A 16,157-nucleotide genomic window follows, 5' to 3' on the forward strand; every position below is an offset into this window, starting at 1 on the left:
TCCTTCTTTGAGCAATCAGAACAGAATCCCTTCACAGAGAATTAGATAGACTGAGCTCTTCAAGACACCAGCCAATGTTCACTTTACACACACACACAGCTGACTCACTAGCACCAGAGGGGTGGCAGCAGCCACTAAGCAGTCTCTAAGATCTCTCGCAGCAGTCTGTATGCACAAAATGTCCTTGGAAAGTTGGTTCCCTCATTCCAATATCCATGCAACATCTTTTCCCTGTGATAGCAAACTAGACCTTTAGACGACAGCCCCTCAGTCAGCACTCCAGCAAACTTCAGCAAAGCAGGTCCTCAGGTCACCCACCTGAGGTCTCAGCACCTCCCAAGCACATGGCAGGATAGCCTAAGGGGGCATCAGCATTGAACGGACCAGAATAATCAAACACAGCTACACTGATTACAGTGAGCACAACTAAATTTGCCTAACAACAAAACAGCAGTTCCACTGGGTACAGATGGGATAGATATGGTCCTATATTGCTGTTTTTTTCCCTTGATGTGATTGGGTATTCCTTACAAAGTGAAACTTTGCCTCATTCACTAATTTCTGGGGAAAATTTCCATGGACAATGCAATTTCCCTTGAAAAGTGAAGAGTCAATTTGCCTTTAGTAAGTCAACCCTAAGAATTAGACAGAATCCCCCGAACCTTTAACTTTCCCCGCTCTATGCAAAGGTTAAACAAAGTTTTGATCGGAGTTCCACATTAATGCTGCTTTACATCACACTGTTTTTGTTAGGTCAACAAAATATAACACAGTTCATATTTTGCAAATTGCAAAAAAACTAATACTCAAAGTGAACAAGTAAATATTAGATTTTTTTAAAATATTTTCATATTATTTTTATAATTTTTTTATTATTGGTATTCGAAGTACTGCATTTGTTTTACTTAGACTTTACGTAAAGCTCAAACTTTTTTTTTGTTTTAGACAGAGTAGGGAAAGGGTTATTTTTTGCTTCCTGTATCCCACTAGGGAGATTTTGCTTCATGCCCTGTCTTGAATATACAACAGGAAACGAGAGGAAATTACTCCAAAATGAACTGACTTCCCAAATTAGAAAGCTGTAGCAGGGACAGGTGACCTTTTTGGATTTTCATCACCTCGTACTCTGGAAACATCTCAAAATTTTTCCCTTTATTTTTGGAATTCCCTTTTATTTTTGGTTTGTGATAATGGTCACCAGGACATATGGGGGGGGGGGGGGGGGGGGCAAGAATATCCTCTGTGGGTATATGAACAACAATAAAAACTTGGGGAAGGGTTTTTCCCTACTCTATCCAAAGCAAAAAAAATGCCTTTACATATACTTTAAGTACAGCAATGTGGTTTTCGGGAAAACTTCCACAGATGTTCCCTTATTTATTTATCTTTTGACTTTTATGAAACCATCAAGTTACAATAAATCAGTCATTGAAACAGAAAACACTAAACAAACAAATTTAACCCAAAAATAACTAATTTATTACTTAATTAATACAAAATATATAAAATTATAACCACATATATTTAGGCAATTAGATAAACGTATTACTATAAATTGTGCAATCACATTTTTTCTTGATTATTCACATAATAAATATAGAGATTATACAATTCACATTTGTAAACATTTTTCAGCCAAAACATCAGTGTATAAAAACATGTAGCCTGATGCCTTATAAGCATTTAAGGCTCGGTTGCTGTGTCGATGTCTTTAACATCCCAGCCAGCTGTTGGTGGCCAGGACCTGGAGGATTCTTTTTGACTCAATGCTGTACTGAAACTGTGATGTTCCTTGGAAGAAGTAAAGAAGGTCTGCAGGAAAAACACAAAATGGTCAACTTTAATAGAAATTACATTTGACTCCTATCCTATGTAGAAGTGCATCTAATTCAATGTCCAGTATATGGCACCCACTATAACCTTCTGTAATGTGCCCTACTAATAGATAATGCAGCATTCACAGAACATTAAACGCTTGTATTCTATCATTAGATGTTAAAGTTTCCTTTTTTACCCAGACTCAGGTGAGTTCAAATAGGACATGTTGAGCAGGAGGAGTTTCCATACCCAGTACAAACATGAAAATAATAAAGACTTCTAGTTCAGTGTTTCTCAACTTTTTTTCGAGGCACCCTTTAAAATGATGGAGAGTATTGAGGCACCCCATTCTAAAATGTAAAAAACTGTAAAAAAAACTATTCTAATAACCTTACACAATGCAGCAACATCTACACCTATGGCACCCAACCCTAGAATTATTCTTCCAAAGCAAATACACCTGGTACTGACTAGTATTCCAATGATTCTCCTCTCACTCAATTTTTCTCCATCTTTCAGGTAATGTGACCCCATTAGAAGAGGGTCAAACAAGGATACAACAGGCATCCTCCTTATTAACTGATGTCATTGGTTGTTTGGATGCCAGTGTCTAGAAAGGCTTTGTGCAAGCTTGATCCACATGCTGGCTTCTACAATTTTTGATCAATTGTTAGGCATTTTGCCAAGGCACCCCTTAAGAAACCTCAAGGCACCCCAGGGTGCCTGGGTACCCTGGTTGAAAAAGGCTGTTCTAGTTATTCTAATGGGTAGTGTTATGTGTTTGTTTGTTTTTTTACATTTTTATTATATACAAGTTTAAAAACTGAACTCTTATGTTTGCTTTATTATTTGTATAATATCATTAATGTTACATATTCAGGACAATCTTTCGGGGGTCAAATCATTACTGCGTGGACCGAGATAAGGAGAGTAGACCCCCGAAAACCTGTCCTGAAATTACAACAGTTAGTGCAAAAAAATTTTTGAGGATATATAAGACAATAAATTCACTGTAAAAGCACCTAAAGAAGGCAGGAATGGCTTGTTTAAAGAATTTGTAAATAGTTTATGACCATAGCTTGGTCACAGGTGCACTTTAAAGTAGACCTGTCTGCCCTACTTTTAACTACCAATCAAATTAAAGAATTCAAATTTCAACTGTTTAATTTGGTTAACACAGCTCCAGTTTAGGGCAATGTTAAGCACTTTTTTTGTTTGCATATTTATATTGTGTATCATGGTTGTTTCAGATTCACAGATTCATGCTCAAACAAGACCTGGCATCCCTCCAGGCTCATAATCATGTTTACCTCTATAATAAACCACGGCATCAATATTTGGACTCATTCCTGGAAATCCTTTAGCAATGAACTTTGGAAATCCTGCATCCATTGCTTTTCTGTCTTCATCATAACTGAAAAGGAAAATTACACCAATTTAACTTACCAGCTGCCAACAATGAATGTATAAAAGGTAATGCTATAGTACACAAAGGTTTGTCAAACATAAAATAAATACAGGTAAGGTTATAGTTCAATACACAATACTGTCAAGTAGACAGTTCTGTTTACTGGAAGCTGGCCATGTACAAAAGATAAATGAATAATACCCAGGGGGGGTGATTTACTTAAGGAGTAGGAAAAGGTCACTTAGGTTAATACATTTAGTGAAGTTATGTTCACTCTAAATAACCAATGTGCTAGGGAATTAAACAAACACAAGTTTGCCTTGCACATAGTTGGATGGTTGAAGTAAACACATAGAGGTCAACTACATATGGCATATGGCATATGTAGTTGATATGGCAACTACATGGCAAGTGAAGTTTAATGTAGAAAAATGTAAAATAATGCATTTGGGTAGCAAAAATATGAATGCAATCTACTCACTAGGGCGAGAACCTCTGGAGGAATCTAGGATGGAAAAGGACTCGGGGGTCCTAGTAGATGATAGGCTCAGCAATGACATGCGATGCCAAGCTGTGCAAGCAAAGCCAACAGAATATTGGGATGCATTAAAAAGGGGATTAAGAGATAAAACAATAATTCTCCTGCTCTACAAGACTCTGGTCCGGCCGCACTTGGAGTATGCTGTCCAGTTCTGGGCACTTGTACTCAGAAAGGATGTGCTGGAACTGGAGAGGGTCAACAAAGCTAATTAAGGGACTGGAGGATCTTAGTTATGAGGAAAGATTATGAGCACTGAACTTATTCTCTCTGGAGAAGAGACGCTTGAGAGGGGATATGATTTCAATGTACATATACCGTACCGTAAAACTTTTCTGTGCAAGGGAACTTAAAAAAGACACGCGGGCATTCACTAAAATTAGAAGAAAGGGGATTTAACCTTAAACTGCATAGAGGGTTCTTTACTGTAAGAGCAGTAAAGATGTGGAATTCTCTTCCACAAGCAGTGGTTTCAGCAGGCAGCATAGATAACTTCGAAAAACTATTAGATAGGCACCTAAATGACCACAACATACAGGGATATACAATGTAATATTGACATAAAAGCACACACACAGGTCAGACTTGATGAACTTGTGTCTTTTTTCAACCTCACCAACTATGTAACTATATAAAAAATCAGCTTCCAGGTTTTTGTCAGGTTTTTGTCAAAGCTTAATTGAACAAGCTGAAGTTAGAAGCTGATTGGCTATCATGTACAGCCGCACGAGATTTTGTACTTTCCAGTTTTATAACAACCCCATATTTGCTTTATTCCTTGCTGCTTCTGTAAATCAATCCATGTGGTAAAGGAACAGAGGACTGCAGCTGTCTATAGAGATATGAATCCCAAACTGATGTATCAGTTGGGTATGCATGGAAAATCTGCATCTCGGACACTAGGAAGGCCAGCTTGACCAGGAAAGATGTGTACCTGTGAAACTGGCATAATCCAAGGAAATGATGCAACTTCTAGAATTGTCCTTGATACAGAAAATAGTTGCCTTCTTAGGAGTCATTAAAATGCTTGAAAACCTTAGGGAAGCTAGCTGTACAAAGAGACATTGGGGTGGATTTACTAAAGGCAAATAGCCTGTGCACGTTGCAAGTGAAGTTGCACTCATTTTCCCTAGAGCTTAGTAAATGTGGTAAAGCTTCACTTTGAAAAGATCACCGAATCAGGCATGGCAGCAGCTTTGCAAGTTGGGGATCTGGATGCAAGGTCCAAGTTTATACCAGAAGGGGGTTTGATATGGGGTTAGAAACAGCCAGCCTAGGGTTTATTTGTAAGGTTTATTGCTATAGACAAGCTTCCTAAATTATGTCATGCTGGAAGTGCTAATTATGTTTTTAAGATGCTGGAAGCACAAAAACACTAAGTTGGAAATCTGACCTGCCTTGTGGACTCTCATTGCCTGTACAAAAAGCTTGAGGCTGTCCACCCCAGGACAAAGTAAAGGCAATGCTGCCATTTTAGCAATGAATATATGTGCAATTTTTATTGTCAGGATTACTGATAGTAGAAAAAGGCCACATTCGCTAATGACTAACTAATTTAACATGTATTCCTCTAAGCCTGTCGGAGTCCCAATCGATGAAATATTAAACTCATGCTGGCTGCTGCTATTCTCTGCAGTGTCCAGGCACAGAGTGCCATAAGTACTATGAAAAGTTTGTAAGCTTTTTAATGGATTTTTCAAAGGTACCAAAACCAATGACGACTGCTGAATACTTTGTTTAACCTAAAATCGCTAATTAGTTTCTACATTGTTCCAATTTGCTCTACAACAATGTCCTTTTGCATCACGCTCAACAGATATGCGTTAAGGGAGCGTGTCATGATAGTTGATAGCTATACTGTTTTTGAAGGTGAAAGTTCTGGGGCAGTCGTCATCATCCTTGTATCACCAAGTGAGAAGTAGCTGAATCAAAGATGAGCTTCTAAACAAGTTGGCAATGGGCAAGTCTTCACCTGTCCTTAGACTACTTTGTGTACATTAGGTGACCTTTTGTTGGATTTCTTGGCATTCAATCACCCCAATGCTGCATGTTAAATATAATCGGTGGAATACTCACCTCCAGTACTTATTTTGCACAAAGAAGTAAGTCTTCCCAAGGTGCTCCACATGGACAGCCGCATCAATTTTTTTAACGTTTTTAGGGAATCCCAGCCTGGTAATGCTTCTAGCTCCTTGTGAAATGTCAAATCCATTAAGAGTCCAATATAAGTTCCCTAATTGTAAAATTCAACTTTATTAGATGAAATTCACACACCATGGCAAAAACAGAAAGATATACATGAAAAATGACAACTGAACTACATTTGGGGGAGTGATGAGTAAGTTAACTATACCACCCTATTTCAAGCTCCCTAAACATTAGCGTTTAACCACTTGCTTGCAGTCACTTTATGAGGCTAAATCTGCACTCAAGATTTTTAGTAGCTCAATTGTACTGTTTAAATTGTTGTAAATGATTACTAAACAAATGGAACAAATAGCTCCCCATGGAGTAACAATCAGTTTGGCATGATACTCCAATTAAGTGTGATTGATCATCTTCAGATGCTGTTGAATGCTACGATTGAGGCACTGCGGCAGGTTAATGAGATGGAGGTCAAATTGAATATCATGTTTTTGATTACTGCTCATTTATTACCCCTGCCTTGTAAATCTCCAGCTAAATGCCTAACTGCTTAAATCTAGTGAAAGGCATTTACACAACAGTGCTCCAAGTGCAGCCACTATGCTCCATGTATGCAATGCAGTGACCATTCTGTGATGACATTTAAAGGGTTAATTCACCTTTTCAGAACAAATGAAAAGGTTAAATAACACCCTAAACCCTGCCTCCCCCCCAGTGTCCATGCAGATGGTGTAGTGGTCCGGGGATTCGAAATACCCACTCTTCTTCCCCTTCTTTCTGTAGGGCTCCCAGGACGGATCGGACTGATTCTGATTGGTCAAAGTGGTCACATGCCAGCGTCGACCAACCAGAATCACTCAAATCCAACCCGGAAGTCCTAAAGAAAGAAGGGGAAGAAGAGTGGGGATTTGAAATCCTCATACCACTACAGCGGCTACATGAGCACTGGCGGCTCGTCACTCACAGCGGTAAGTACCGCAGGGACAGGGGGTAGGGTGGATGTATGATGTTAGTTCACTTTTTCATTTTTTCCGAAAAGGTGAATTTGCACTTTAAAGAAGGCTAAAACTGCATCCAATTACAACTAGGAGCACATGCTTAAGACACTGAACTTTCATTTCCTAGGTCTAGAATAACTTTTAGAATTTTATAACACTGATGATAAAACAAGTCCTCCCTCTTACCTTTAAATACAAGAACTTCTCCAGTAATAGGATTCTCATAAGCTGCATCAATGTCATTGGGTAAAGCTGGCCAGAGGTTCTGGATAAAAAGCAGATCAGCCTCACCCCCTCGTGGATGTTTACGCCATATAAACCTGTTTGGAAAAAGCCAACAATTAACATTTTTGTACACTTTTGTTTTTTAAGGCTGAATTACTGGCACCAAACCTTTCATCTTAATATATTCCTCAATATATATATATATATATATATATATATATTGAGGTTATATATATATTCACAGATATTTTAGTTCCACTTTGTGTGCATAAAACATATTAGAAAATCTGGTTATACTTTATAAAAGTAGCAGTGACATCATCAGTGTAATGGCAAAAGTCTGTGCAGAGAGCAGAGATGTGGGCGGCACATAGCAGGGCACAATACAGGCTGCCTGCAGAAAACTACATAAAGGGGCGGATACAAGACCAGTCACCCTGCACAGAGAGAGAGAGCAGCAATGGCTGGTCTTTATTAGCTCCTGCACAGAGGCAAAATCTTACACTGGATTACTGCACAGATCTGGACGAAATACACAAAGCGCACTTAGATTTAAGGAAGGACACACATGTTTTGTATATGGACAATTATTGCCTGTCCCAGAGTTCAGCTTTAAACGACCTTTACCTTATATTTAACTGCATTTACAGATGTGTGCATGTGTGTGCTTGTGTATACCGTTTAGGGGACAAGTAGCCAAGCAAGTCAGAGATATAACTCTTGTGATTATCTTTACATTCCTGGAGTGTTTGAACTATTTCTGTTTCATCTTTGAGGCTCCCCTAACCTTGGACAATTGTTATGTTACTTTCTGAACTGTCATGCAATAGGGAGAACTCATATTTCATGTAATATACCTATCCACATTTCAATGTATGTCATGTAACCTTCTTAAAACACCCCTAGAAAATACAGCTAAGTACTTGATTATATTTTCTGAACTGCACAATGGGGATTGAACCAGCATTTTCCAGTCCACCAGACTGTCCAAGGTGCAAATCCAATTGTCTCCTCTTTTTCTACCTTAAACAACGTAATTTTTCAACTGTATTACTGTTCTCATTCTTTGTCAGCTTAAAGAGATAAACAGCTAGGCTCATAAAATATTTTTAATATGCATTCTTACATTATTAAAAGTGTGCTGTCTTATCTATAAAGTTGTTTCATTTACACCCTTACTGAAAGTTACCTAAAGCTGACCTCTGGGCACAAAAACTTTAGTAGTTTGTATGCGTTGCCAGCAAAAGGGCAGGTAGTTGACAATGCAGAAATTGTTGAATAATAGAGTGCTTATGGACTCTAAATTTATGTCCCAATTGGTGTCCAAAGAGCAAAAATCAAAAAAAGAGTGAAATAAAAAAATTTCTGCTTACACACTAAACAATGGCTTTCATACATGAAACAATCATATCTGTACATAATGATTCTCCCTTCACCATATATCCCTTCACCACCCTTTGGTATAATGTCACGACTAAGCTCATTTACCTGTTTATAAAGAAAAACAGTTCTCCTCGGAGGGTGGTGACAGCATCAAACACAAGGTTTTGGTCACATTTGGAAGGGGTGGTGGGTCCTGTTGGTTGAACTGCATCTGAGGTCTTGCCTAAAACAACAGAAAACAAAATTCAGGGGAAATAAAAATAGTGAATCTTATGAATAAAACTGCAATGCATTCTCATATATTGCAATCCTTCTCCAATTTCATTAAAATGTTTATATATTACCTAGAGATTTTCTTACCATAAAGAGATTGGATAGCATTGATGTCATCCTGAGGAAGCTTGAACCGGTAGGGGTCTGTGTTTGGGTAATTGGGGTACATTAATGCACCAGGGTCTTCAGAATGGTGAAGACCAAGTGAATGTCCAAATTCATGAGCCGCCACCAAAAACAGATTATATTCTAAAATAAAAAAAGCCACATGAGTAAATCACAACCTCTATAAATTGATAAAAACTACAAGCAAAAGTAGTTTCATAAAATCTAGATTTTTTTTTTTACATAAATTAAACCATATAATGCAAAGATCTTTGTATTAAGGAATTATCTATATCTTATTATTATCTGTGCTAAGCACTTATCTGTATCTTTTTTTAGCCAGATTTGTTTATATACTGTAATTTAAAGACAAAGCTTAATCACAAAACTTGAACACAAGGATAAGGATCTTTATTTTTGGGACAAGTAGCATATCTTTCAAATTTCATTTGACTCAGCTGAAAATTTGTACTTCTTTTTCTTTTAAATAAGGATCCCTAACCTGGGGCTGGTTTTCTGAACAGAACCTAAAGTAATTCAAACATGTTCGGATAAGATAAGATAAGATAATAATAACATAACTAATGTTCCATATTACTAAGTCTGTCTCCATGCATATATATTATTTAATTACACAAGGTTTGTACAGTATGATAATCTATTGAGCATATCATTTAGAATACACAGTATATATATAGATATATATAGATATATATCTATATATATATCTATATATATATAGATATATATATATAGATATATATATAGATATATATCTATATATATATCTATATATATAAATACACTCTATTACCCAAAAGTATTGGTACACCTGCCTTTCCACACACATAAACTTTAATGGCATCCCAGTCTTAGTCCGTAGGGTTCAATACTGAGTTGACCCACCCTTTGCAGCTATAACAGCTTCAACTCTTCTGGGAAGGCTGTCCACAAGATTTAGGAGTGTGCCTATGGGAATGTTTGACCATTCTCCCAGAAGCGAAATTTGTGAGGTAAGGCACTGATGTTGGATGAGAAGGCCTGGCTAACAGTCTCTGCTTTATTTCATCCAAAAAGGTGTTCGATCGGGTTGAGGTCAGGACTTTGTGCAGGCCAGTCAAGTTCCTTTACCCCAGACTCACTCATCCATGTCTTTATGGACCTTGCTTTGTGCACTGAGTCAAATTCTTTGGTGGAAAGGGGATTATTGTGAGGGGTTGTTTTTCAGGGGTTGGGCTTGGTCCCTTAGTTCCAGTGAAGACAAATCTTACAAACCCAAGTTCAACCCGATAGAACACCTTTTGGATGAATTAGAGCACAGACTGCGAGCCAGGCCTTCTCGCCCATATCAGTGCCTGACCTCACAAATGCTCTTCTGGAAGAATGGTCAAACATTCCCATAGACACACTCCTAAACCTTGTGGAAAGCCTTCCCAGAAGAGTTGAAGCTGTTATAGCTGCAAAGGGTGGGCCAACTCAATATTGAACCCTATGGACTGGGATGCCATTAAAGTTCATGTGTGTGTGTAGAGGCAGGCGCCCCAATACCTTTGGTAATATCGTGTATATAATATCATTGGTTTACCTTCAGGCGATTCCTGAAAACTCATCTCTTCAGGAAAGCCTATTGCGTCTCCAACTAATCTTCTACCACTTCCATCAGCTCATTCCCCACATTTACAACCTTTTGTACCACCTGCCCCACCCTATCAGATTGTAAACTCTTCTGAGCAGGGCCCTCTTAATCCTCTTGTATTTTATTGTATTATAACTGTATTGTCTCCTTTTATATTGTAAAGCTCTGCGTAAACTGTTGGCGCTATATAAATCCTGTATAATAATAATAATAATAGCCCTCAAAATTTTTTATGACTTACCTTGGCTAGTTTTTGTGAATTGTTCATCATCATCAAAGTGAGCATCCCCCCCAATGCCGCTACCAGGCTGAAAAGCATGAGCTAACAGCCCATGAGGTCCATCGAATGGAGAGTTATCATTGTGATCTACAAAAGCCAGAGGGCAGAAATTGACATCAGACATTGAAATTTAAAATAGTCAAATACATTAACTCGAAAGAGAAAGGGTAATGCTGTTACCTCCAACTACAAACTTGATCTCAATATCGCATTCTCCATCATAGACTCTGGTAAAGGTCAGTGGGGTGACATCACTCCACACTTTTAAAGCTCTTGCCAGGGAATTCTCCACATCTGCCTGAGGCATGTCTGGTGTGAAATTCACAATCCTTTAAAAGAAAGAAGATTTAAAGTTAACTTGTTCTTTGCTGTATGATATTCTCATGTCAATTACTGTGCAGTTTTAATATATTTAAAGCAGGGGTCTCAAACTTTCGGCCCTCCAGCTGTTGCGGAACTACAAGTCCCATCATGCCTTTGCCTATGGGAGTCATGCTTGTAACTGTCAGCCTTGCAATGCCTCATGTGAATTGTAGTTCTGCAACAGCTGGAGGGCCACCAGTTTGAAACTTCTGATTTAAAGGTTTTTTTCAAAAATTTGATTTTGATTCAACATTAAAATGTTTTCATCTTTGCTGTACTCTCTATGACAATAATTTGAAGAATCTTTTACTTTTTTTTAGCCCCTTAGCTGTCTGGATTTTGAAATGCTGACATTTCAGCCACACAGAGATGTAGAGAGTAGTAAACTTACAATGGGAAGAGTAAGAGATTTTTTGGACAACAATACAAACAGTTGCATTCACGATACTGGTAAAAACTCTAAACAAGAGTCGAATCATTCACAAGGCAAGAGATGGTTGGAGTACAGGAATGCTGCTCTCTTGTCTGGGGCTATCATGCTACTTTATTTTGATTCTGGCCAGGAATTTTTCCATGTAATCTAAATCCTGAAAACGTGGGTTTGTAAGGATAAGGATTCAAAGACAACATGTGGGCTTGATTTACTAAAATGTGAGGTTAAAGTAAACTGAAGATGGGTCTAATTAAGAAATCTAAAATGACGTGAATTTGTGTTCACATCTAACTATGTGCAGAGCAATTTAAAAAAGGTAAAGACCTCATCATAGAATGTTTGGGGCAAGCACATCATCTCACTAACCATGGTAGGTTCACTCCACAACTTTGTAAATAAGGGTCAGAGAGTCATTATTAAATGCTAAACTAACAGTGATCTCCCCGCTAGAAGTAGTCATACTCTCTGTGTGTTAGACCACAAATGAACCTCCCATTAGCTATGTCTAGATGAAAAACAATCTTAAGAGGTACAGATAGTGGGCAGACCAAAGATGCCGTCAATGAAATATATTTTTGTGGTCACCATGATAAATTAAGGTGGCTGCAGGGCTAAGGTGGCTGCAGTCATTATAGAATCGTCAACTGATCCAGCCATTTCAGCCAGCTGGGTTGAAGAATGTTTCTATATCTGCAGGCCTTCTCAATAATTATGGCCAAGTTTATTCAAGAAAGGCATTGATTGGCTGTAATGGATATTCTAAGCCAATCACTATACTTATTACACATTGCGGTCTGGCACCTAGAATGCCCCCTTTCTGCTCTTCAAAGACACATTAATTCAATTTCTTGTAATGATGTAGCATGTTTGCACAGTAATTTGTTTCTCTGCTGTGTTTAAAGGTGGCATCAAAGGTAGACTATTACATCAAGATTTCAGTTTATCAAAATAAGTTTTGTAAAAATAAACCTTTCGATTTGTTGGCACAAATTACTGCACTCTATTTTTTTTTTTTTGTCTGATACTTGTATGCTGCAACTATCAGCTACCTACCGATTGTGGTATATAAATCAATGATAAAGTAAGATATTTACTTGTAGGTCAGGTCTGTCTTTTGCCAGGCAGAGCTTTTTGGGACCGTACTGTACTGGCCGATGTCATGGACTCCACAGCGAGGCTTCTCCATCATTTCTACAGTCTTACGATCCAGTTTTCCAGTTACATTGAGACCAAAAAACTTCTGCATTTGTTCAAGCTTTTCAGTGAAGGGATTTTTGATATTTTTCCTCCCTACTTTGCCCCCAGTAGGTTTCAGGTCATAAAACCTTGTTAGATATTTCTGAAAACATAAATTAACAGAGCTATTGAATTGGAATCAACTAATGATTATAAGTAGAAGACATTTAAATATTGAAATAAAGCATTGATTAATAATCTTAATAATAATCTATATTCATAAAAAAAACAATGCAAACAAGGATAATGATAATGATGTGAAAAGCCGTAACCAATCAGATTTCACCATCCTGCGGAAACTGATTTCTTGTTTCGCCTGCTGCGCATTATTGCCCATTAACCTCTGATTTGATAAATGTGGCAGAAAAAAATAAAAATAAAATATATATATATATATATATTAATATATATATATATATATATATATATATATATATATATATATATATATATACAAAAAATACATATACATATATATATATATATATATATATATATATATATATATATATATATATATATATGTGTGTGTGTATACAACATTTTACTGTTTTACATCAGTACTTTGTGAATTAACTTTTAATACACAGATGGAAGTCGAATAATGGAGCTGTTTAACAAAAGATTTGTATTTCTGTTCAGTTCTGAGATTTATAGGGCAGAAAACTTCATTTTATTCTCTGTTGTGGTTAAGTAACACTTACAAATCACCTTAGGATCAGACAGTGATGGAGAAGCAGCACATAGATGAGTTTATTCAGTCTCCTATTCTGCTAACTTCTCCAATCAGCATGCTCCTTGTCAGCACATGAACTCATTTGCTCCTTGCGCTGCTTCTCCCTCTTTTAATCTAAGCTCTTCTGTACAAGGACTGCAAAAGGCCAATGACAGGTCATATTTAGATACTTTTACTGCTTGAATTTAAAAAAATATATTTAATAATGTAATCAATAAAACAGGACTATATTAATTTGTGTGTTTTATATCAGCCTTGAGTTCAGTTTTAAATTTGGGTTTGCATTTTAAAGGTACTTACACATAAAATTAGATAGGGCCAGCCCAGAAAAAATGAAATAACTTCTGAAATGCTTTTTATCATGCAAATTGCACATGCATCTTGATTTGCTATATTATTGAATAAAAAAAAATGCTACTGCCAAAGTTTCAGGATCCCTGGCTCAATGGAAACAGTGAATATATTTCTGCTTCTGTGATGTCCTATTGTATTTTTTCTGTTTCCTACCCCCCCCTTTTTTTTTTGTTTTTAAAAAACATGAAGTTGGAGACACGGGATTAAAATATGACTCTCTTCAAAACCCCTGATTTTCTTTAATTTGTGTTTATATAGCAAAAATATTTTTTCCTTATGCTTGCCCTAGATGGTTCGAACAGCTGGCTGTTCCCACTCAATGGTCGAACAGGAATGTTGAAAAAATTTTCTACAATCAATGACTGCAACCGACCGGCCGCAGGGTTGATCAGTGTATTCTGACAGTGGAGGGGTCCCTGCTGTCAGAATACAAAGGCACAGTGGGGAAGATTCCTCCATCCAACTTGCTTGTGTGGATAGGGGAATCCGTTCGTTTTTTTTCCCATCAGCCTGCTGACTAATCAGGAAAAGAAAAGACCTATCTAGGCCCAGCGTTAGTCTGTTTTTTTTCCTGTCTGTGTCCCCTTGGGGAGATTTCCCTTCATTTCCTCATTTAGATGTGGAACAAAGAAATCTCTTAGGCAGCTGTCACCAAAACAGAAAGATTTACCTTAATTTCCCATTCTAGTGACAGCTGTAATATACCACTGACAATGGTCAATGTAATAGTGGATCTATCCAACAGAGGTAAAGATAGCAATAAAAACTTGACAAAGGGTAACCCCTATTCTATCCAAAACTAGAAAAGCAGATGCAAGGGGAAAAAAAAGCAGTAGACAAGAGTTATTTCAGTTACTACATCCCTAGCGTGTGTACTAGATTAGCGTTCTAAGTAGAAAATATTACCTCTGCCAATTGTGCGTATCTGATTTCTTGGTCATCTTGTGGAGCAGCTGGGAAGGCAGCAGCCAGGGCTGCACAAGACAGGAGGAGGAGTAGAAGACTTGTCATTCTGCTGGATGGGATGTTTCCTCAATCTGAGGTTCTGTGCTGATCCCAGACTGCACACTCGTCTTTATATAGCCCATCCATGTCTCACAACAATATGAGTCATGTTAGTCTTTCCTAATTACCGCAGCAAATTATGGCTTTGAGCCAAAAAATATGACACAACTTCAGTGAAGTAATACTTCAAAAACCCTAAGTGCTGGGTAAATGACAGGAAATGCATCGCCCCGAGGCTTCCAGGCAGCTATGCCAAATAAACTGCTTACAAAGCAAAGCAAAGGTGATCCCTGGAACTACATATTACTGCTGGAGATTAGACCATGCCAAATGGGATTGCTAATAGGGGCTACTAACGGTGAGCCAGCATCAAGCATCATTTGGGAAAATCCTTAGTTGGGTTTAAACTCAATAAAGTATACATAAAATATATAAATAAATACATATATAAATGAATGTATAACTAAAGTATACGTACTTTGCTTAATCGCTGTCTGCAAAGTCATATTTTTAAAATATTTTGTGTAAGTGAAAATTGGTGGATGGAATTCAATTTATTAAAGTGGAGTTCCACCCAAAAGTGGAACTTCCGCTTTACGCACTCCTCGCCCCCTGACATGCCACATTTGGCATGTCATTTTTTTTGGGGGGGGGGGGGTGTACCCTCTTTTTAGTGTGACTTCCTGTCCCACTTCCTCCTTCCTGTTCTCGGCCACCTAGGCGACTCCTCCTCTCGCCCTAGGTGGCACCTCCCTGTCAGCGAACTTCTGGGACACAACACAGGTCCCAGAAGATTGGCTGGCCAATAGCGGAGCGCAGCACGACTCCTCGCACATGGGCAGTGTGCGCTCGGCCGTAAAGCCGTAAGCTGTCACGGTCAGGTGCCCACAGTATCAATGGAGGCGCCGGGGAGAGGAGGGAGAGAGGAGGGAGGCTCTGGGCGGCCGTATCGCTGGACCGTGGGACAGGTAAGTGTCAGTTTTTTAAAAGTCAGCAGCTATGCTTTTTATAGTAAAAAACGGATGGAACTCCGCTTTGAAGGAGAAGTATGGCCAAAGCTCTTTTGCGCATACTTCTCCTGTATGTCACAGGAATGAACTTAGTTATGTCAATGGGAGATGAGTACAGCGCTGCACCAATAATAATGGAGAATGGTTACACAGTAAGCAGCTGACACTCCTCTTAGACAAAGGAAAATAAAAATAGGAAGTGTATAAAGTG

At 38.0% G+C, this 16,157-nt stretch overlaps 1 protein-coding gene across 1 annotated transcript; it reads right to left on the reverse strand.

The window, feature by feature from the left end:
• Positions 1-1,456: 1,456 nt before the first annotated feature.
• LOC141126989 (matrix metalloproteinase-18-like) lies at positions 1,457-15,011 on the reverse strand. The gene is made up of 10 exons (XM_073613084.1): positions 14,838-15,011; positions 12,700-12,944; positions 10,990-11,138; positions 10,771-10,896; positions 8,876-9,037; positions 8,621-8,738; positions 7,094-7,227; positions 5,841-5,997; positions 3,129-3,232; positions 1,457-1,812 (listed from the first exon to the last, which is right to left on the reverse strand). Exons 1-10 carry the CDS (start codon positions 14,940-14,942, stop codon positions 1,712-1,714), a joined length of 1,401 nt encoding a protein of 466 aa, XP_073469185.1. The 5' UTR covers positions 14,943-15,011; the 3' UTR covers positions 1,457-1,711.
• Positions 15,012-16,157: the final 1,146 nt, after the last annotated feature.

This window comes from Aquarana catesbeiana, linkage group LG02, assembly GCF_042186555.1.
Source record: "Aquarana catesbeiana isolate 2022-GZ linkage group LG02, ASM4218655v1, whole genome shotgun sequence".
NCBI lineage: Eukaryota > Metazoa > Chordata > Amphibia > Anura > Ranidae > Aquarana > Aquarana catesbeiana.

What these genes read in the sequence shown, in the direction of transcription:
- LOC141126989 (XM_073613084.1), bottom strand. Translation starts at nt 14,942, where the DNA reads ATGACAAGTCTTCTACTCCTCCTCCTGTCTTGTGCAGCCCTGGCTGCT. An exon ending in TGCTATCCAATCTCTTTATG is followed by an intron (nt 8,739 to 8,875) that starts GTAAGAAAATCT and finishes CTGTTGTTTTAG; the next exon opens with GCAAGACCTCAGATGCAGTT. An exon ending in TGCCGTGGTTTATTATAGAG is followed by an intron (nt 1,813 to 3,128) that starts GTAAACATGATT and finishes TTTTTCCTGCAG; the next exon opens with ACCTTCTTTACTTCTTCCAA.